Below are 22,935 nucleotides of genomic sequence, written 5' to 3'. Positions count from 1 at the left end.
TATCCAGAATCTACAAGGAACTTAAACAAATTTACATGAAAAAAAAAAAAACACATCAAAAGTAGGCAAAGGATATGAACAGACACTTCTCAAAAGAAGACATTTATGTGGCCAGTAAACATATGAAATAAAGCTCCTCATCACTGGTCATTAGAGAAATGCAACACAAAACCAAAATGAGATACCATCTCATGCCAGTTAGAATGGCAATCATTAAAAAGTCAGAAAACAACAGATGCTGGAGAGGATGTGGAGAAATAGGAATGCTTTTCCACTGTTAGCGGGAGTGTAAATTAGTTCAAGCATTGTGGAATACAGTGTGGCGATTCCTCGAGGATCTAGAACCAGAAATACCATTTGATCCAGCAATCCCATTACTGGGTATATACCCAAAGGAGTATAAACCAATCTACTATAAAGACACATGCATGCGTATGTTTATTGCAGCACTATTTACAATAGTAAAGACTTGGAACCAACCCGAATGCTCATCAATGATAGACTGGATAAACAAAATGTGGCACATATACATCATGGAATACTATCCAGCCATAAAAAAGAATGAGTTCATGTCCTTTGCAGGGACATGGATGAAGCTGGAAACCATTATTCTCAGCAAAGTAACACAGGAAGAGAAAACCAAACACCGCATGTTCTCAGCCATAAGTGGGAGTTGAACACATGGACACAGGGAGGGGAACATCACACACTGGGGCCTGTTGGGGGGTAGGGGCCAAGGGGAGGGAGAGCATTAGGACAAATACCTAATACATGTCCGTCTTAAAATACAGATGACGGGTTGATGGGTGCAGCAAACCACCATGGCACATGTATACCTATGTAACAAACCTGCATGTTCTGCACATGTATCCCAGAACTTAAACTATAATAATAAAAAAGAAAAAATAGAAAAACTAACTATTGGGAACTATGGTCAGTACCCGGGTGACAGAATCATTTGTCCCCGAAACCTCAGCATTATGCAATGTACCCATGTAACAAACTTGCATATATATCCCTGAATTGAAAATAAAAGTAGGAAAAAAAAGCTAAGTAATCTTTAATAAATGTAACAATACCGTTATCATGCTAAAAACAAAAAGAATTCTCTAAAATCTTCAGATTTCAAGTCAGGGTTTACATTTCCAATTGTTTTGTAACCGTCATCTCTTTCAGCTTTTTTTTGGAATTAGAACACAAATAAAATCCACATATTATAAGTGATTGCTTTGTCTCTCAGTTCTATTTTAATCTGTAGGTTCTACTTTCTTTCTTGCTCTCTTACTTGCGACTTATTTGTTGAAGAAACAAAGTTGTTTATCCTATAGATTTTCTCAGTCTGGATTTTACTGAGTTTGCAGTTCAGTTTGGGTTTGCAAAATAATGATATTCTAATTTTATAGTTCCTTCCTATCCTCTAATTTTATGTCTGTAAAGAAAAACTTCTCATTTGTTACCCAGTGGTATAGTTTATAAAGGAAAGAGAGGATAAATGCTTGATTATTTTTATTTAGGTAAAGTTCAAAAATAATGAATTGGTTCTTTAATATTCTCATTGTTGGGAAATTTGTGTGTGTGTGTGTGTGTGTGTGTGTGTGTGTGCGCGCGTGCGCATTGTTTTGTTTTTGGTATCATTAAGAATGAAAAAACTGGCCAGGTGTGGAGGTTCACACTTTTAATCTCAACACTTCAGGAGGCTGAGGAAGGAGGACCACTTGAGCCCAGGAGTTCAAGACCAACCCCCATCTCTACAAAAAATAAAAAAATTAGCCGGGTGTGGTGGAGCACACCTGTAGCCCCAGGTACTGAGGAAGCTGAGGTGGGAGAATCACCTGAGCCCAGGAGGTCGAGGCTGCAGTGAGCTGCGATTGTACCACTGCACTCCAGCCTAGGCAACAGAGTGAGATCCTGCCTCTAAAAAAGGCACACACACATTGATTTAAATATATTTTAAAATTTTTATTGTGAAATAACTTCAGTTACAGAAAGTTCCACAAGATGAATCTGTAGCTCAGTGAGTTATTATATGAAAGATATGCTTGAAATCACCACCCAGGTTGAGAGATAGAGGTCGAGAACTCATGCTAGAGTTCCTCTCTTGCTCTATCGCAATGAAACACCTTCTAAGAAGTAACAACCATCCTGAATTTTATAGAAATCATTTCCTGGACTTTGTTTTTTTTACAGTGTTATTACCCAAGTGTGTGATCTTGACACTATAATTTAGTCTTGCCCATTGAAAAAAGACTGCTGCGTATTTTAAGTCTCAAAATCTTTTAAACTGTACTTCAATTTTTAATTTTTTTTTTCGTAATAATTTATCTGTTGAAGAACCTGGAGTATTTGAATTGTAGAGTTTCCCACAGTCTAAATGTTACTGATTACATATGTAATGCAACTCAAAATAGTCCTGCTATTTGTATTTCCTGAAACTTGATGACTGGATCCAGAAGTTTGATCACAACGAATTTGATCCCTTTAACAGACTGTAGGTGATATTGTGTTCTTTCACCAGGAACCACATAGTGTGGTTGTCTTTTTTTCATGAGTGAAGTAGACATTGATTTGCAATGCCTGGATAAATTCATTGCGAGTTGTAAAATGGTGACTTATTTCATTTTCTATTTATTTATTTATTGAGATGGAGTCTCGCACTGTCACCAGGGCTGGAGTGCAATGGTGTGTTCTCAGCTCACTGCAACCTCCGTCTCCCAGGATCAAGTGATTCTCTTGCCTCAGCATCCCGAGTAGCTGGGATTACAGGTGCCTGCTGCCACACCTGGCCACTTATTTGAATTTTCAGTAGAGATGGGGTTTCACTATATTGGCCAGGCTGATCTCAAACTCCTGACATCGTGACATCGTGATCTACCCGCCTTGGCCTCCCAAAGTGTTGGGATTATAGGCGTGAGCCATCGTGCCTGGCTCTTTTAATTCATTAATTGGAATATGTATTAGGATTCTCCAGAGAGACATATACAGAGATATATATCAGGAGCCAGCTCCTATAGGGCTCTACTGGCCAAAGATGGAGCTATGTAATCTTTAAGATAGATAGTAATTGCAACAGACTGAGACCTATCAAATAATTTTAAATCTGTGAGTTCATAATAATATTACATAACCAACACCGAAACATATTCTAGTAAGATAGACATATACAGATATACCCCTGTATATGTCTCTCTGGAGAACCCCGACTCCATATATATATCTATATCTATATAGGATATGTATACACAGCTATATATATAGAGTTGGAGTTCTCCAGAGAGACATATACATAGGATATATATACACACACACAGGATATGTATACACATATACATATATATATCTGTATATATCCATGTATATCCCATATATATAATAGGATATCTGTGTGTGTGTGTATATACACACACAGATATATTCTATATATAGCATATATTTATATATATACATATATACAGATATCCTATTTATATGTATTTATATATCCTATCATATGTATATTTATATGTTCTATTTATATAGGATATATGTGCATGTATATACATCTGTGTATATATCCTATATGAATAGGATATATAAATATATATAATAGGATATGTACGTATATGTGTATAAATAGGATATATATATCTCATATTAATTGATAAGGGACTTATTAGAGAAATTGGCTCATGTGATTATGGAGGTTGAGAAGTCCCACAACATGCAGCCTGCGAGCTGGAGACCCTGTGGTGAGGATAGTGTGGCTCAGTCCAAGTTTGAAAGCCTCAGAACATGGGAAGCTGATGGTGTAACTCTCAGTCTGAGGCCCAAGGTGTGAGAACCTGGGTGTCGGGAGGGGTAGGCTGGTATAAATCCTGGAGCCTAAAGGCCACAGAAGCTGGAGCTGTCATGTCCAGGGGCAGGAGAAGAAGAGTGTCTCAGCTCCAGGAGAGAGAGAGGAAATCATTTTCCGTTTCCGTTTTTGTTCTATCTGGGTCTCCAGCAGAATGGATATTGCCTGTCCATACTGGGGGCAGATCCTTCTCACCAAGTCCACAGACTCACATGCCAAGCTCCTCTAGAAACACCCTCACAGACAGGCCCAGAAACAATGCTCTACTAGTTCTCTAGGTATTCTTTAATCCAGTCAAGTTGACACCTAAAATTAATCATCACACAATTCTTTTACAAAGATAAGCTTCCCCTCACGTCTAATTTGGTTTAATTCATAAAGGTCTACACAAATGCCTCATTCTTTCCACTTACTTACAAGTTTTCAAGGTCATGAAGTGGCTTCCTGTTATCATCCCAAGGTGATCAATTAGTATTCTATTTCATTTTTGTAACATCATTATGAACTCAGAGATCTAAAATTATCTATTTTAAAGTCTACATTGCTCTATCTTTGGCCAGTAGAGGCCTATTCGAGTTGGCTCCTGAGTCCTTTGACAGAATATTGGTAATCTTTGATAGCTGTCCTGGAATCTGGGACGACAAGATGTTCCAAACTCATCTTGCATATTTTGGGTCATAGACCTGGGATCAACCAATTTCCCAACGGGCCCCAGATGCTAGATCACACTCCGGGTTCTAGGGGTCCTAGCTACGACTGTGTTTTTAGTCTCTATGGCGACAGAGCTAAGATACACATGTGGGATGTGTGTTTGTGTGCATGTGTCTTTATAATAATTCCTGAGTAAATTCTAATCTTTTCCATTTAAATTCAGGATTACTGGATTAAGGACATTACTCTTTTTTTTTTAATTTTAATTTTTTATTTTTTATTTTATGAGACAGGGTTTCACTCTGTCACCCAGGCTGGAGTGCAGTGGCATGATCATGGCTCACTGCAGCCTCGACTTCCTGGGCTCAAGCGATCCTCCTGTCTCAGCCTCCTGAGTAGCTGGGACTACAGGTGAGAGCCACCACGCCCTGCTAATTTTTTGTACTATTTGTAGAGACGAGGTTTCACCATGTTGCCCAAGCTGGTCTGGAACTCCTGGCTCAAGGTATCTGCTGGCCTCGGCCTCCCAAAGGGCACTTACACTTCTGTATCAAATTTGTATCTCCTTTCTTTCACACTGAGAATCCTGATTCTCATGGATGCATTGATTAAAGAAAGAGAATAATTCAAAATTGCTAATATGCTTTATTCCACATTACACATACAACATTCTCAGAATAACAATAATACTGCCATCACTAGTATAATTATTGAGAACAGTTGAAATTATTTTTGCATATATGCTCTCCATTCGCCCCACCTTTGTAAAAGCTGCACTATATCAATGCTAAGTATTTAATCATTATATACTGTGCTGTCTCCCATTTAGCCTCACTTAATTACATTTCTGCAAGTAACTATATGTTTTATGCTTATCACCTGTTCTTGTGACAATGCCTCTCTAGTTATTTTGGCTGTCTGAAGCTCTTTATCTAGTAGATTCCCCAGCAATGGTTTGAGGAAATAATATTCCTTGAATTCTTGCCTGTTGATAACAGTTTGCTTTAGTCTTTCATACCTAAAAGTCAGTTTTGCTGACTTACAAAATCCTTGCTTCACATTTTCTTATTTTGAATGCCTTAAATATATTACCTTATTTTTCCTGGCATGAAGCATTACTGTCAAAGTCTTAATGATAATCTAATATTCCTTCCCTTACGAATCACTTGTTGCTTTTGCCTAGAAGCCCAAAGGACTTTTTCTTTATCTTCAAAGTTCAGTAATTTTATTAGAATGCGTTTTGATGTTGGTCATTTTGGGCCCATATTCTCAGGTACCTGATATGCTCTTGAAATAAGAGTTTTTAATCTTCTTTTTTTAAATTCAGGGAAACTTCCTTGGATGATGTATTTGTTATTCATTTGTTTTTTAGTACTTCTGCTATTCTCTTATTTTTGTTATCTTCTTTAGGACTCCTATAATCTGTAATTTGGATGTTCTTTGCCAGTCTTTAATATATGTGACTTTCTCCCAAATACTTTTTCTTTATTTTCTTAAATTTAAAATACTTTCCTCTTTTTTGCCTTCTAATTCCATTGAATAATTACCTATTATATTTATTCTCTTTTGTGGTCCTTCTAGACTAGTCTTCATTTCTAAAATAATTTTTTTCTTTTATTCCAACATTTTCCTGAGTCCTGATATTTATTTTCTGAGTTATTATAGTTTCCATGTTTTTTTTTCACCTATTGTGTCATTTTCTTGATACTTCTTTGCTATTTTAAAAATAGAAACTTATGGTTTTAGTTTATTATTTAATTATGTCTTCTAAGCAAACTTTCATTGTCTAGCAGGTTGTTATTCTGCTCCTATGGGATTTAACCTTCATAGATTTTTTGCTGTTTGTTTTATAATGAAATTGGGTTTTCTGTACTTTTAGAAAGTTCAGGGTAACTTTCAAACTTCACACGGCTCCCTCTTCTGTTGCTTTCATGTTATGTTAAAAAAAAATAGCAGTTTTCTAAGATTTCTTGCATTCCCCTCTCCCATACTTATCTATGTTTTCTCTGTTGTCTATATCCTGTGCAATTTTTATTCCACTCCCAGAAGTTTCTCCTCTATGTGAGTCTGTCTTAGAAAGCAGCTGTAGTGGCTCAGAATCCTTAGGGGCTAGACTGCTGTAGATCCTTCAGCTGTGTTATGAACCATTGGCACCCATCAGCAATAATTCTTGATGGCTTTGGGTTCTGCTGTTCTTATGTTCATCAGATTTCCTGTTGCTTCCCTCTGCTCACTCCTGCATAGACTCTCTAGGTCTTGTGGCACTTGGTCGTTTGTCCTTAGTCACCTTGGAGATAGTGGATATAACTTGTCACACAGGGTGTTAACTAATCAAAAATGGCCTCAACATTTCCTCTGCTCCCTATACATACGCATCCTGATCTGACACCAAAAGGTACAGAGTATTTCTTCTTATGAATCTGAGATCTTCATGTGACTGACTGACCAACAGAATATGGAAAATTGATATTCTAGGAACTCTTGGCCCCCAGCCTTTAGGTTGTGAGAAGGCCAAGCCAAGGAGAGGCCATGTGAAGAACTGAAGTGCTCAGAATTACAGCTCCAACTGAGCTCTCAGGCAACAACTATGAAAGTGGCATCTGAAATGTTCTGCCCCAACTGAGTCTTCAGATGACTACAGCACTAGCTGTGAGAGATAACAAAATGGTAGTTGTTTTAAAATGCAAAATATTGAAGTGGTTTTTAATATAGCAATAGATAACGAAAATGCCTGGTTTTATTGTAAATGTTATCCACAGTTTTTAATGTTGTTATTTAATTGCTCCTCTGTTTTTATGCAGGGATTTGAAGAGAGTCTAAAATAATGTCTTGTAATGCGATCTGCCCAAATCTGCCCAGAATCCAATTCTGTCATAAGATTATAAGGTTCTTCTAGCATAGATCTCAGTCAAGACCCATGAAACCATCAGAGAGTATAATTCAGAACCAGAGCAAAACACAGGGAATTTATAGCTTCCCCATATGGACTTTGGCTTTCTAATCAACCCTAAATGAAAATAGACATCTCTTTCCTTGTTGTGCACACCACCCCCTCACCATGTTATAGTTCATACTAAATACGTTGACAATCCATATATCTGACATTAGTTGCCTGAATAAATTGGGCACTCTAATTTTCTAGATCCATGTTAGGAGCATCAGCTAAACTTTTTTTTTTTTTTTTAACAATTAAAGCATTTTTAAAAAAGTCACAGTGAGTTATGCAGATACTGTAATCAAGTTAATAGTTTGGCTAATTTTCCAGCCAATCCATTCAGTCATTCAAAGAGTACTGAGTGCTTAAGAACTGTTCTAGGTATCCAGGCACTGATGTGATTATAGACCAGTAAACAAGTAAACATCCCTACTCTTGGGGAAATTAAGGTCTAGCAGCTCGTATTCTCTAAATACCTGTTCAGTGGTCACCCTACTGTCACTTAAACACACGCCTTGGAAATTGCCAAACCCATTTCCAGCTCCCTACAACTTTTAGTACACTTCCTCGAAAATGTTTTGGTAAATATCATTTTATCCATTTCATTACATTTTCAGTGGTGGCATAGAATTCCTTCAAGATTAGTTTCCTTGGATGCTACCCAACTACAATTCCTCTTAATCCAATTCTGATTTCAAAGAGTCATTAAAATGTGGCAAACAGGGGAAATGATTAAGTGTTAGATTTAAATTTTTTAAATAACACTATAGTTACTAAGGGGGGTACTTTAGTGGATGCTTTATTAGATGAGTAGGAGTTTGGGATCTTTGTGTGTATATGGGAGTGGGGAGATGGGAGGAAAAGGAGGTGAGTAGTAGAGGTTGTTAAAAGAGGAAAAAGGAAGAAATAAAAGCCCATATTCTCAAAACCAACAATTTAAGAAACTAGTATTTTAGTAGCTTTCTCCATGTACAACCTGGAAATGTACATTAACAGGAAACTTTCTACCCACCCCTGCCTCCGCCTTTCCCATCCTTGGGTCTGCTGGGATCTGTCGGTGGGTAGAAGACATTGTCATTGTTTATAATGTTCATAAGCCTGCCTGAATGTGAATGACATATATTTAGAAATCAAAATAAAGCTTTGGGAAGATCTTCAATTTAATGGAAACTAGTCTAGTCATTTGGGAACCACAAGAGCTTTTTAGGGAAAATCTGCCTCTGCCAGCTGGAGGAAGTGTGGGTGTACCGGGGTCCCGGTGATACCTTGTGATGTCAGTCACCCCCAGGCTGAGGTTGATTGGCTATGAAGAGCTGCAGCAGAGTTTAAATTCCTGCACCATCAGAGAAGTGTCCAGAATATCAACACAAGAGTGGCTTCATTGGGCATAGATTTCCTCCGTGAGAATGTCAACCTGATTTCTGAGACTTTTTGAAAAAAGTCTTTGTGAACTAAGGAGGGTAAGCCATTTATATCATTTAATTTTTTAAAATGACTTTTGCTGATTGTTTGGAAAATATTAAATATGTATACATGTTTGAGGCATTATATCATGTAGAGAGAGATGGGAGAGCTGCGCTTTGGGTAAAAACAGTTCATATTTTTGTGCCTGTTGTTTATGCCACAGTAAATAATGATATTAAAATGACATGTTAGGTCAACAGAGCCAGGTGTTTTTCTTGGTAATGCTTTAATTAGATCTCTGCATGATGCTTCTAAAAGGGAAAGTTTATAGAACAGGAGGCAGATGGAAAGTCATTTTGAAATTTAGTTTTAATTAGCAAAACATACAAAACTTTTACATTTAGGTTTCATGAATATGGGAATGTTTATGGCCTACAAGATTGTGAAGAAAAATCTAAACTGGATGGAAGGACTTTCAAAATAATTTTTTTAAATTAAAAAATGTAATGTTATTCATCTAGAGAGCATCTAGTAATATTTTTTATGAACTGCATAAGTAACTAAAAGATGATTAAACTACTGAAATAACTGAGGGTGTGATCATTACATTTTTTGTATTGTTTAACTGGGTATTCACGTTAGCATGATGCCTTGGATACAGTCAGAATTCAATAAATGTTAGTTATAATTGCATTTAAAAATATTTTTTAGTGTAGAGAACTTGTGTATATGTTCCTGTCCATATGTGTTTTTATGTACTGTATTTACTGTACTTCATCTGTATGACATTTAGAAGAGTCCATGTGTTTCAGCAACTTATCTTCCTTAAGAGCAGTAACTTGTGCTTAACCATACTTTCCGTTTAACTGAGGCTTGACTAACCTATTTTAACCTTGTTTAAAAATGTGAACAAACTGTTTTCTAAAGGGTATTAGTCCACTTATCTACCTGAAAATGGTGATGTAAAACAACGTGCCTCAGGTGCTTAGAGGCCTTCCAAATCTATATTTAATTTTGGGGGCACCTCAAAGTTACTTTCCTGTGGTTAAAAGCATATAATATTGGATTCATTGTAATTGACCTTAAGACACTTACAATAGGAAGAATTGGAAATTTTTTTTGGTTTGTTTGTTTCTCTGGATTCCTGGTAGAGTTCATATCCTGGCCAAGTTTGACTCTATTTTCAAAGAGTAATAAGAAAACAAATTCTAGCAGGTTCTAGTTAGTTGGATTCAGGGTAATTTTACTTTTGTAAAACCAGGTTATTTTATTATTGTTACAAATTGCTGTATACTCAGCACCTAGAAAAGTGTCTAGCACATTGGATGTTCATAAATATTTATTGACTGCTAATGAATGAATGTATCATTCAGTTGTGTTCTTGAAGATAACAAACAAAGCAAATTAATATGATGAATTGTTTTCCAAAAGAAAAAAGAGCCTATGACTTTTCAAACCTTTATTTTCTTCCTTTGGCCTATTTCCTTCATTTTGGTTTACATAAAAGAAGACATATATTTTACAAATGTATCTTAACCTTGAGAAAATTCTAGAACAAATTTCCTTACTTAAGAGCCCAAAGAAGTTTTGGCTACATCTGAAGTCTTGACTTTAGTTTCCCTCTCCACATTCTAAACATTTGGCTCTTTTCAACTCTATGAAAACAATTCAAAAAGTCAGAAATTCTCTAATACACTGCCTTCCAAAGGGATGGAACTCAGGTTGTTGATTTCCTTTTCTTATGTCATCTCACTGTAGAATGACAGCCGGTGGGACGTAGAAATAACATTAGCCAATCCTTGAAGAAGAACTCAAAGTTCTGGACTTTTAATTGCAGACTTGTAGTTGTGGTTCACAATTACTGTTCAGAATAGGGCTACTGCCTATCTGCTTCTACTCTTTTTTGAATAGTAGCCAAAATGTTTATAAAAAGTTTGGAGCTCTTGTTTGGAAAGCACTTCACAAAATTACAATTATTTTTATCAAAAATACCAAATGCAAACCTAATATGGGGTTTAAGATCTGACTTTCTTTAATGCTTAAGGTTGGACTATATTCTTTGGGTGGCAACATCAGCTCTTTCAGAACTCTAGGGTGTCTTTTATTTTAGTTTACTAGACTTGCATCTGGGAAATTACTGCTTTAGGTCAGGGTGCTAAATAGTATTTCTGGAATCCTGAGCAAGTTAGGGCATCTTTCTTATGCTTTAGAATCTTCCATCCCTAAGAAACTTGAGCACTAGGGGCATGCACTTCTTTGGGAAAAAACACAACATTCATTGGTTTAGAATAAATGCACAATGGCATCCCCAATTTTCTAATTATTTAGATGAGAGAAACTAAAGAAAATACAAGAGAATTCAATAGTCATTGACCTTCTGTCAAGGCTCTAACATTTGCTAGTTTTCAGAGAATCATGAAATTATAACCCTATTCAAATTTCACTTTGAAAATTAAAATGGTGAGCTATCTAATTTTCATTTGATCTGTGAAGCTAAAACCATTGACAGGATTATTTTGAGAATATCATATTTGAGAAAATTTTGCTTTCCTGAAGAAATAAACCTAACAAATTTAAAAAACAGTTTTGATTGTGGGATCTAAAGAGAAGTAACATCTATTAAATTAAGCTTGATTTTGGTATAGTTAAGTATTTTCATATGTTTTTCTTTGTTGATACTAATTGAAGGATTTTTAAAAGAAATTAAGATAGTATCAAACATAAGGACAGATATACACTATGCTGAATTAGAATAAAGAAAGTAGCACAAATTAAGAATAACTATGCTGAGGAGAGAAAATGCCTATAATATACATGAGAGGTTGTTTGAGTTGTGTGAAGGTAGAAATGAGAAGCCTGTTCAGGCTCCTTATCTTAGGATTTCTATTATTTTCTTGAATACATTAAAAATAAGATTAAATGACTTCTTGAACCCAATGTTTCAGATAATATTCAGCATATTCAGGCATTATTGAGTGCTATACATATATACACACATATATACACATATATATGTATTGCATATATATACCTGTGTATGTATATGTGTATATATACATATGTATATATGTATATGTGTATATATACATATATGTGTATACACACATATATACATATACAGGTATACATACATATATGTATATGTGTGTATATACAGAGGTACATATGTATATGCACATCTATACATATATACATATACATACGTATATGTGTATACACATATACATACACACATGTATATATATGCAATACATATATATGTGTGTGTATATGTGTACATATACATATACATATAATTTTTTTTTGAGACAGGGTCTTCCTCTGTCACCCAAACTGGAGTGGAGTGGCAGGATCATGGCTCAGTGCAGCTTCAACCTCCCTGGCTGAAAGAATTCTCCCCACTCAGCCTCCTGAGTAGCTGGAACTACAGGCACGTGCCACCATGCCTGGCTAATTTTTATTTCTTAGATCAAGTGTTAAAATCTCTTGTGGAACTTTAAAAACAAACCTATTCCTGTGCCCACCCAAGTGAATGGATATATTGCCCTGGGATGGGATTTGTGCATTGGCATTTTAAAAACCCTTCCCAGGTGAGAGTAATATACATTTAGGGTTGAGAATCTTTGGCTTTTAACTCCTATCATTAGTTTAGGGGCCAAGGGAAAACTTACCCCTCACCCTCTGAATGTTCGCTGAAAATCAACTGACAAAAGATAGATTAATAGGAGAAAAGGAACACAAATTTATTTTTATGTGACACAGGAGCCTTCAGAACGAAGACCTGAAGATACAGGAGAAACTGTCCATCTTTATGCTTATGTCCAACAAAATGTGGGCAGCCATGTAGAAATATGATTGGCCAAAAAGGTTTTAACCTTATACTAGTAGACCAAGTCGGGTGGCCCAGCCAGGCCTGTCCAGATTCTTCTTGGCGTCTCTGTGCAGCATTTCTTCCTTCTTGATATGGGACAGTACCTTCTCTGGAATGGGGGTCTTATGACCTACAATTAAACTAGGTGGGTCAGAGAAGTTCTTTATGGCCAGTTGTTACACAGAAAGACAGGGGGACTTAGGGGAATATTTTTAGGTTTTATTGCTGGCTTTGGGGAAAAGAGGTTCTGGTTTCTATAACCTGCCTTTGGGAAGAGGGATTCTAGTTTCTATGGTTAGTCTCAGGGGAGAATGAGGGACCAGAGATAGGAGGGCAGGGGAAGGTCAGAGAGAAGTTTTTGCTTCTGAGGCCTTCATTGTGGAGTATTGTTTTCTGAGTTGCTACACTAGTAAACTATTGCAAATCAAAGAAAATGACTGAGTTGATTCTCAATTATTTTTTGGAGACTTATCTTGTCAAAATTGAGGATACATTTGGGAAAAAGGAACACAAAACCACCAGAAACATCTATGGTCAATGTTTCTTTACAAAGAGAGTCTGAGGACTTCAGTATTTAAAGGGGAAAGAGCAGACAATAGGAGAAAGAGGAAGGGGATAAAAAGAATGGGTAGATAAAAGAGGCAAGTGGTTGCATTCCTTTGGGTCTTTGTTTAGTGTTCACTGAACCTAGATTTTATATGTGAAAGGGTAGAGGAATAGTTAATTATGCATTTGTCTCATGCTCAGTGAATCTGCATTTTTACATAAGATAAAGTAAACATAGACTAGAGGAAGCTGTCAGACATGCATCTGTCTCAGGTAAGAAGAGGAATGACTTTTAGTTCTGTCCTTTGTCCTGAACTTGTGAAGGTAAGCTGTTAATTTACATGGTGACGGTGAAATTCAGCCAGACTGTTTTAGGGTAGAGATCTCAGGGCCCACAGGAATTTCCCTGTGAGAAAACTGTGAGGGAGGTATGTAGCTTTTTATCCCTGTAGCTATCTTTTTAAGAACAAAATGGGAAGCAGATCTGAGTGACCCAGTTCCTAGGTTGACTTTTCCCTTTGGCTTAGTGAGTTTGGGGTCCCAAGATTTTATTTTCCTTTCACGGTATACATTTAACATTTAAAGAAATGAAACAAATCAACAAAAGTGAAATAAACTTGCAGGATTATTTGTGGAATATATGGAAGTTCATCGGACAAGTATGCTAAGGCAGCTACCAGGGCTTACTAGTGCAGGGTAAATTGCGTTCCTTAAACCATTTCAATAAATTTTTACTTTAGCATCTAGTACATCTATTTTTAAATACAGAACAAAGTGTTTTCCAAAACAACAGTTCTTGAAGTGTGAAATGAAGTTACCCTTCAGAAAAGCAGTTTGATTTGGCATGTTTCTTTCTGCATGATTTACAAGTGTATCCCAAACCTCTAATCTTCCCCGAATCCTTCAGTACTGTGAATGCCAGCAAAAATAATTTAGCATAATCATGTATAATGTATGATTAAATGTGTCACAGTAGATATTAAGAACTTTCTGAAGTTGTAATATGCAGCCTACTCTAGCACATCTCTTGTAGATTAAAAAAAAAGCGAAAACAATCTATGTTGTGTAGACATTGTTATGCAGTCATAAACGTGACTTAGAAGCCATTGTGTGTGTGTGAAAACAAATGCCCACCACCTATCACTGGTGTCAATAAGTGTAGTTTTTAGGGAGAATACATTTGCTAGGGTGCTCTGCCATACCAAGCTGCGTAATTATTGTAAAAGTGAATGGATAGAAATTTCTGTATTCCTCTTTCTTTACTTTTTCGTTAATTTATCATACTTTATGTGTTAGTGTTTGTAGATCTCCTCATTGGAACATTTTCAATTTATTTCTTAGGAGTGAGGTTTTTAAAAACCAGTTTGTTGAGTTATAATCTATACACCACATACTTCACTAATTTGAAGTGTATAGCTCAGTGGTTTTCCGTATATTCACAGAGTTGTGCAACCTTCACTATGATACATGGAACAGTTTCATCACCTCCAAAAGAAATCCTGTACCCATTAGCTGTCACCCCTCAACCTCCCATCTGCACAAGCTCTGGGCAACCACTAATCTGCTTTTTGTCTCTGTAGCTTTGCCTGTTCTGGACATTTCATGTAAATAGAAGCATTCCAATGCGGCCTTTTTATCTGGCTTCTTTCACTTAGCATAGTGTTCTCAAGGTTCCCCTATTCTGTAGCACGTGTCAGTACTTCATTCCTCTTTATGGTTGAATAATATTCTGTTTTATAGATATAGTAAATTTTATTTATCCATTCATCAGTTCACGGACATTTGGATGAATTGTTAATAAGAAGAAACTGTTAAAAAGTTGAAGCTACTTTATTTCTTTAACATGGAGAGAAACATCTATGTCCTTCATTCCAGGTAGACGTATCACACCCAACTATGAAGATCAGCATCCTGCTCACGTTCCTTTGGGGATTATCCTGCGCTCTCCCAGTAAGTATTAGGGTAGGGATATGTGAAAAAACCCTTTCATACTTAAAACTCCGTGATTTTCATTGGCTATGAACCAAGATGGCTGTATATGTTCCAGTCCAGTAAAAATAGTAGTTTCTTAGAATGCTGTTTTCTTAAGAAATTTCATTTAAGTTGTTTTTTATTCTGTTCAGTTGCCATTCATATAGATATCATTCACATTTTTCTTCCCTATAAGCAGTGGTTCTTAAAGTGTCATCCCGGAACCAGCAGCATCAGCATCAACTAGGACCTTGTTAGAAATCCAAGTTCATGGACCCTACCTCAGAGCTGCTAAACCAGACTCTTTAGGGATAGGAAACAGAAATCAGTGTTTTAACAAGGCCTCCAGGTGATTCTGATGCAGCCTAAAATTTGACTATCCCTACTCCTATGTATGAAAAGTGTTAATAACTGTTGCTTCAGAAATTTCTCTTTGGATTTACCATGTGTACTAAATTTTCTAGGTAGCCAGGTATCAAAATAATGAATCTGAGAGTTCTGAAGAATGGAAGGTGAGTAGAAATATGACTTTTTGAAATATTTTAATTTTAATTTATTATGAGTATAACCAAATTGACTTATTGCAAATGTTGAAACTGCTAATGACTTCATGAGCATATTAATAAGCTAAACTATAGAGTTCATAGATGAAAATAATGCTGCGATTCCAAGTTAGTAGTATATAACTCTGGCAAGGAAGCATATTTTCTGTTAGCTTTCTTCTTGTAATGGATGTGCATAATAGTACCAGGGGATGCATGACAATGAACCAAGAGTTTTCAGGAGATATTATGACTTGAAATCTGTTTTAACAAGAGTTATCTGGTGGGCAAGAGGTCAAGTCCTGGGAGGTGAGAAAAGCAAGAAGAATGAGAGGACACTACGGTCTCTGGCATGAGATCTAATGTTGCTGGCATGTTATTATATTGAGAATTATTAACTCTCAATAACTGAAGAATCATTGCCAGGCACAGTTCTGAGTGTTTTACGTATATTAACTTTCTTAATTTTCACACCTCTGTGAATTAGGCATTATGTTTTATTCTCACTTTACAGATGAGAAAACTGACCACAGAGAGTAACTCAATCTGTCTAGGTTACGTGGTTAATTAGTGTTAGAGCCAGACTTTGAGATTATGTCACTCACTCTAGCTCCAGAATCCACATTCTTAACCAGTGTGTTACTCCCTCTCAGGAGGGAGCCTGATCTAAGAGGTCAGAAAATTCTCAAGATTGGCACTAACGGTTAAAATCTTATGTGAAATCAGAGCATTTTGTTCACTACCTTGTTTCCTACTGGCTTTTACATATGATAAAGCTTGGGCCCAGTGCTTTTGGTGGTGGCCAGATAATGTCAGTGACCTGAGGTGGGGTCTTGTCCATGCCTGAGTCTGGAATAGAATTCACAGTATTTGTTATGAACTTTCTTCAGAGATATCCATAGGCTGGTTAATTTAAAAGCAGACACTGTAGATCCTCTCTCTCATTTAACCAGAGACACACAAACATGCCCTGTTCTCAAGTCTAGCCTTGGCATGAGAAAAATAACAATGTCTTGCTCCCTTCCACCCATTAATTCCAAATGATAATTGACTGGAGCACAGCCTGCCATGGTGCCTGCCTGCAGTGTCGCAGGCCAAAGACAGAGTGATTATAGCTCCTTTCTCTAAGGAGATATCCCCAGTCCAGCACCGCTGAGACGCACGTTGAAGACATATCAATAGCAGCTCCTCCCTGCTCTACTTCGCGCCTTGGGTGTTCCACACAGGACTTTGCCCTCCTCAAAGGGCAGGGGGGAGAAGTGGTGGGGAGGGGTACCAGAAGTTGCTAAGGCATTCTTATAGTGCTTATGAGACTAAAGATAGTGAAATAAATCAGAAGTATGACTAGTTAAATTTCTGACTTAGCATTTGTTTTTAAAACCAGGGCTGTTAACATGACTTGAGAAAGGTTTAATGGCTTTCTCAATTCAGTTTTTTTTACTATTAAATTTTATATGATGGATGTTCTCAAATGGATTTTTTCTTTAGTTTATATCATGTTGAATAAATAGTTTTCGAGATACTTCCATAGGCATTAGCTGGTTTCGCCCTCATAACTACCTTGTGGGGTAAGCACAGTGGGTGTTAATTTCCTTAATTTATGAACAAGAAACTGGGGGTCAGACACATGAAGTGAATTGCCTACCTTCACCTAGAGTAACCAACCATCTCGGTTTACCTGGAACTTAGGGGTTTCCTGCAACACATGACTTTCCGTGCTAACACCAAGATGATTGGTTCTCAGGGCTAAAACCAAGACCAGTGAGTTAATTGAGACTTAAATCTGGATTCTGAGTTTCAATGCTGCTTTTCATGTGTTACATTTCCTCTAGGTTGTATGAACGGCCAGGTTCAAAGACAGCATATTTATTTGTGTAAATGAAATATCAGAAATAGAAACATCGTCTAGGTCTCTTATATCCCAAGATCTTTTCAAGCCATTAGTCATTTTACCTTCCTTTTTGAACTATTTCATCATAAAATTACACTAATTACTCATGTAAATGTAAGATCTCTACCAAGAAACTAAAAATAATCCTAAAATTATTGTAAATAATTACAATAATGAAATCCATCTGTGAGGGGGTAATCTGTTTTCCTTCCTTTCCTTTTTTGCAGGGTCATTTGACTCAGGCACCAACACCTCCCTTGGTAACTATCTCATTTACTTTTGTCATAAACATCTCATGAAGCAACTTTAACACTCTTTCCATTGCCTTTTACAATTTTGAAAGTAGGAAATCCAGACTGGAAGCAATTGATGTGTATCATGTTTTTTTATTTCCTAAGGAATTACTAAAAAGAAAAATAAACATTTTTCCCCTTTCAGGAGAGTAGTGAGTCATCGAAAGGAAGTAAAGTTAACCCAGAGGAACACGTAATTAAACAGACCTTTCTTAACTTTTCAGGCTACTTAGGAATGGAAGGAAATGATGTTAGATTAAATTACCTGGCAACAGTTCTAAATATAATATTTTCTAACTATGAGTTATGCTGGCTAAAGAGTCCCATAAAATAAGAAGAGAAAAATGAGTAAGGAGAATTCACATGCAGACATGCTATTCATCTTATTTTCATCACTGAGGCTAGATTGCTGGCATTGTAGCCCCAAATGTCTCTCCTAGTTAAAAAATACACACACACAGACACACACGCACTCACAAATGGTCATTGACCATTTCAAACTTACTCATCAACTTAAACTGTTGCTTTTACAACTGGAGCAGTTCAGATCAGGTGAAGAAGTGCCTGGGAACTTCTCTGTGTCAAGGGTCCTGCTTGAAGACAGAACAGGAGAGCCCTGAGGAAACTTTAAGTAAAACAATTACTTCATTAATGACTTTCTCTTTAAAAATAGTCCCATCTGTGGGACCGGGCTCTGGGAGTGAGAAAGGCAGACTCAGTTTATATCCCTTAAAGCTGGCATTCTTTTTCATTTTTCTAAGACTAAGTGTTGTTACTTTCTTAGCTATGCTATTGTTTTAACCAAATTCAATCCTGTGGGACTCCAGAGAGTCCAGGAACCAGGTTTCTCCCCAAAACTTTGTTCCATGTTGCATTCTACACTTAGCCAGAGTTGGAAGATGAATTATTAGCCTGTTTATCCCTATTTACTTGAGGTTATCAAAGGAACATTCTAGAAATTTAAAAGCATAGAACTGGGGAAATGCTGTTTGCTGGGGACTTTGTGATTTGTTGCCTCAAGGGTCTCTAAGCTCTCAAGTTACGGTAGCAATCCCTGCTTGAGAAAGGGTTAATGAAGTATGGTGATTCCTGCAATTCCTTCTTGTGAGTTGGGTTAACGAGGTATAGCAGGTTAAACCCATGCTCAGTTCCACCATACCAGCATCAAACTCCAGTGCTAGGAATAGAAGTCAACAGCATATACACAACTACTCCCAATTACAGACTCAGACATTGATCAGTCGGGACGTGTTAAACAAACAAACAAACAAACAAAAAACTAGCAGGTATGCTCTGTTGTAGGGTATGGTAAAGAGAGCAGATATTTTGGGAGCATAATGTGTGAAGACTCACTGTCCTTCCTTACTGGTACAGTGCATCCAATTGTTTTGCTTACAGGCCTCACCTCTCTGACTTCCCACTCAGCACTAAGCTGCCTTGGTGGTCATACTAGTTGGTGTCTTCTAGCTGAATCATCTATAGGCAACTTTCTGGTTGTACTAATGAGGTAGAAACATGGTTTGGGTGAGGCATATACCTTACTATAATATTTTATTTTCATTTTAGCTAAATATTTTATCCTCCTGTCCTAGTACATTTTTCCCTCCAGATGAAAAAAAATTGGGGTCATTTTAAGATCACTCACTATTTTTGAAAACTCTGTTTTACACCAAACACTTTCATGCATGAGCATTATAAACCAACTCTTTAATTCACAAACAATTACCTAAGAGGTTTTGTTGTTGTTGTTGTGTTTGTTTGTTTGTTTGAGACAGAGTCTAGCTCTGCCACCAGGCTGGAGTGCAGTGGTTCGATCTCAGCTCACTGTAACCTCTGCCTCCCGGGTTCAGGTGATTCTCCTGCCTCAGCCTCCTGAGTAGCTGGGACTACAGGTGCGTGGCACCATGGCCAGCTAATTTTTGTATTTTTCATAGAGATGGGGTTTCACCATGTTGGCCAGGATGGTCTTGACCTCTTGACCTCGTGATCCACCCACCTCGGCCTCCTATTGCTGGGATTACGGGTGTGAGCCACAGTGCCCGGCCCAAGAGTTTTTGTTTTTGTTTTTGTTTTTTAAAGGAATTATATATACAGTATGATTTGAATTTCATAAATGTGATTTCCAGAAAGCTTTTTGAGAAAATGTTAGCAGCATTGAGTGAAGTGTGCCTATGTAAAATGGAACCACTTGAGTTTCAACTTCTCTTCCTTCCTGTTTAAGCTCTGGTGGAGACGTTATTGAGTAGTAAAACTGACCATAGAGGTCAGTAAAACTGACCATTAGAGGAGGGGACGTAGGACGAAGGAAGCAGAAAGACTAGACAGGCTCTAGATAACTCCTTCTCTATCAGTTCCTGGAATAATGACCATATCTGTTAACCCCAAATTCTAGGCAAATGAAGACCCCAGTGACAGCACTGAGTCAGAGGAGGGCCTGGGATCTGATGATGATCAATACATTTATAGGCCAGCTGGTGGCTTCTCCAGGAGCACAGGAAAAGAAGTAGATGATAAAGATGACGATGAAGATGACAGTGGAGATGATACCTTTGGCGATGATGACAGTGGTCCAGGGCCCAAAGACAGACAAGAAGGAGGAAACTCCAGACTGGGAAGTGATGAGGACTCTGATGACACCATACAATCCAGTGAAGAGGGTGCCCCACAAGGGCAAGACAGTGCCCAGGATATCACCAGTGAGAGCAGGGAACTTGACAATGAGGACCAGGTGGACAGCAGGCCTGAGAGTGACAGTGAAGAGCACTGGGTGGGAGGTGTCAGCGATGGGGAGAGCAGCCATGGAGACGGCTCTGAGTTTGACGATGAGGGAATGCAGAGTGATGACCCAGACAGCATCAGAAGTGAAAGGGGAAACTCCAGGATGAACAGTGCAGGCATGAAATCAAAAGAATCTGGAGAAAACAGTGAGCAAGCAAACACTCAAGATTCAGGTAACAGCCAATTGCTGGAGCATCCCAGTAGGAAAATTTTTAGGAAGTCTCGCATCTCAGAGGAAGATGATAGAGGTGAATTTGATGACAACAACACAATGGAAGAAGTCAAGAGTGACTCTACAGAAAACAGTAACTCCAGAGATGCTGGCCTCAGCCAACCCAGGAGAGACAGCAAGGGTGACTCTCAAGAAGACAGCAAGGAGAATATGTCCCAGGAAGACAGCCAAAAGGTAGATAGCCCCAGCAGTGAGTCCAGCCAAGAAGGCAACCTGCCATCTCAAGAGAACAGCAGTGAGTCTCAGGAAGAGGTGGTGAGTGAGTCCAGAGGAGACAACCCGGACCCCACAACTAGTCATGTAGAAGACCAGGAAGACAGTGACTCCAGCGAGGAGGACAGCTCGCACACACTCTCCCACTCAAAAAGTGAATCCAGAGAGGAGCAAGCAGACAGCGAATCCAGTGAGAGCCTCAGCTTCTCAGAGGAAAGCCCGGAGTCCCCCGAGGATGAGAACAGCTCCAGCCAAGAAGGCCTGCAGTCTCATAGCACCTCAACAGAGAGTCAGAGTGAGGAAAGCCAGTCTGAGGAAGACGACAGTGACTCTCAAGACAGCAGCAGATCCAAAGAAGATAGCAACTCCACGGAGAGCGAATCAAGCAGTGAGGAAGATGGCCAGTTGAAAAACATTGAGATAGAGAGCCGGAAATTAACAGTTGATGCCTATCACAACAAACCCATTGGGGAGCAAGATGATAATGACTGCCAAGATGGCTATTAGCATCAGCTGTCCTAAGAAGCAGTTGTCATATAAAGGAGTCTTAGGGACTTGAAGGTGTATCATGATAACTATAATTTATTGATGTGTTGATCAAAAGAATAACCAGATGCCATTTTTTTCCTGAAAGGAATTGCTGGACATTACACTTGTTTCTAGGGTGTCATCATTTCATAGAGGTTTAAATACTGTGGAGTAACACCAGAACACATCCAAAGAGGCTAGAAGCAAGAAAGGATCTGCATGATAACTTTGCAGCTGAGATAGTTCCTAACTCATCAACCTAACAAATAAAGCAACTGGGGGTCCATGATGTACCAGGCACTGTGCTAGGTGTTGAAAATGTAAAGCAGGTTAAGACTTGCTTCTTGCTCCTAGGAACTTATAGAAGGATCCACAAAGCTACAGAGTTAAAGAGGGATATGTATAAGAGAAACAAGAATTGTTACAACCCAGTATGGTGAGTGCCAAAACAGAGTTATGAACACGATATCTATCTGGAAGCACTGAGAAGGGTGACCAATGTGTTGGAGAACGAGGGAGGGCTTCACAGCAGAAGACATTGGAGTTGGAAGGTTGCACAGGGTTTCCTCGTTGGAGACTGGGGAATTCTATTCTTGGGATAAATAATAGTAAATTCTATAGGATTAAATACTTAGTTTGCAAAAGCACTTTGAAATTATGGCACAGTGAGTTGTTTTGGATAAGAAAGTATTTTTCTCCCAATTAATTTACCAATTCATCATTTTTTTTTTTTTGTAGAACTCCCATAAACATCACCTTACTGATCACTGGTGATGATAAGAAGGATTGGGTCGGGAAGAGTGGGAGAAAGAAATTCCTCTTTACATGGATACTTTTTAGCTTTATTTTTCTAAAATCAGTTTGTGTGCAATGCTAGAAAAAAACTGTTCTCTGAGTCCTTTACAGAGAAAAATTCTGTATATAAGATTCTATTGATTTTTTGCTAAATACCATTTGAAATATTACCTCAACATAAAATACTTGTTTTGTAATAAAGATTACAATACCCCAAAAAATGTGCTTATTTGTAATCGTGGTGTTGATTATTAGGATTTATTTATGTTAAGCAACTCTTTCTTTAAAGCATTCCCAAATTGTTCATTACCTTCCTCCTATTAAAATGCAAGATTTTCTTAAATTATTTGCTGAAAAAATTTTATTTGTAAGTCAGGTAGCATTTGATAAAAGTACTATGTGTTGCTTATGATATTTCACTAATTATACCTGTTACAGAACAGGGAGAAAAATGAA

The 22,935-nt window shown here is 37.6% G+C and overlaps 2 protein-coding genes across 5 annotated transcripts in view; both read left to right on the top strand.

Annotated features, from left to right (window-relative positions):
* The window catches only part of SPP1 (secreted phosphoprotein 1), an 899,378-nt gene that overhangs the window by 586,374 nt on the left and 290,069 nt on the right, over positions 1-22,935 (top strand). The gene's annotated exons all lie outside the window — the stretch shown is intronic.
* On the top strand, positions 8,792-22,693 carry DMP1 (dentin matrix acidic phosphoprotein 1). 2 transcript variants are annotated; one of them, XM_050790473.1, is made up of 5 exons: positions 8,792-8,875; positions 15,112-15,186; positions 15,672-15,719; positions 17,868-17,900; positions 20,326-22,693. In XM_050790473.1, the coding sequence occupies exons 2-5, from the start codon at positions 15,133-15,135 to the stop codon at positions 21,661-21,663; spliced, it is 1,473 nt and encodes a 490-aa protein (XP_050646430.1). In that variant the 5' UTR covers positions 8,792-8,875; positions 15,112-15,132; the 3' UTR covers positions 21,664-22,693. The 2 variants fall into 2 exon arrangements, with proteins under 2 accessions (XP_050646430.1, XP_050646429.1); XM_050790472.1 differs by lacking the exon at positions 8,792-8,875 and having other exon boundaries at positions 14,930-15,186.

Source organism: Macaca thibetana, chromosome 5 (genome assembly GCF_024542745.1).
Source record: "Macaca thibetana thibetana isolate TM-01 chromosome 5, ASM2454274v1, whole genome shotgun sequence".
In the NCBI taxonomy this organism is placed as follows: Eukaryota; Metazoa; Chordata; class Mammalia; order Primates; family Cercopithecidae; genus Macaca; species Macaca thibetana.
This window is presented reverse-complemented; position numbering and strand designations above follow the sequence as displayed.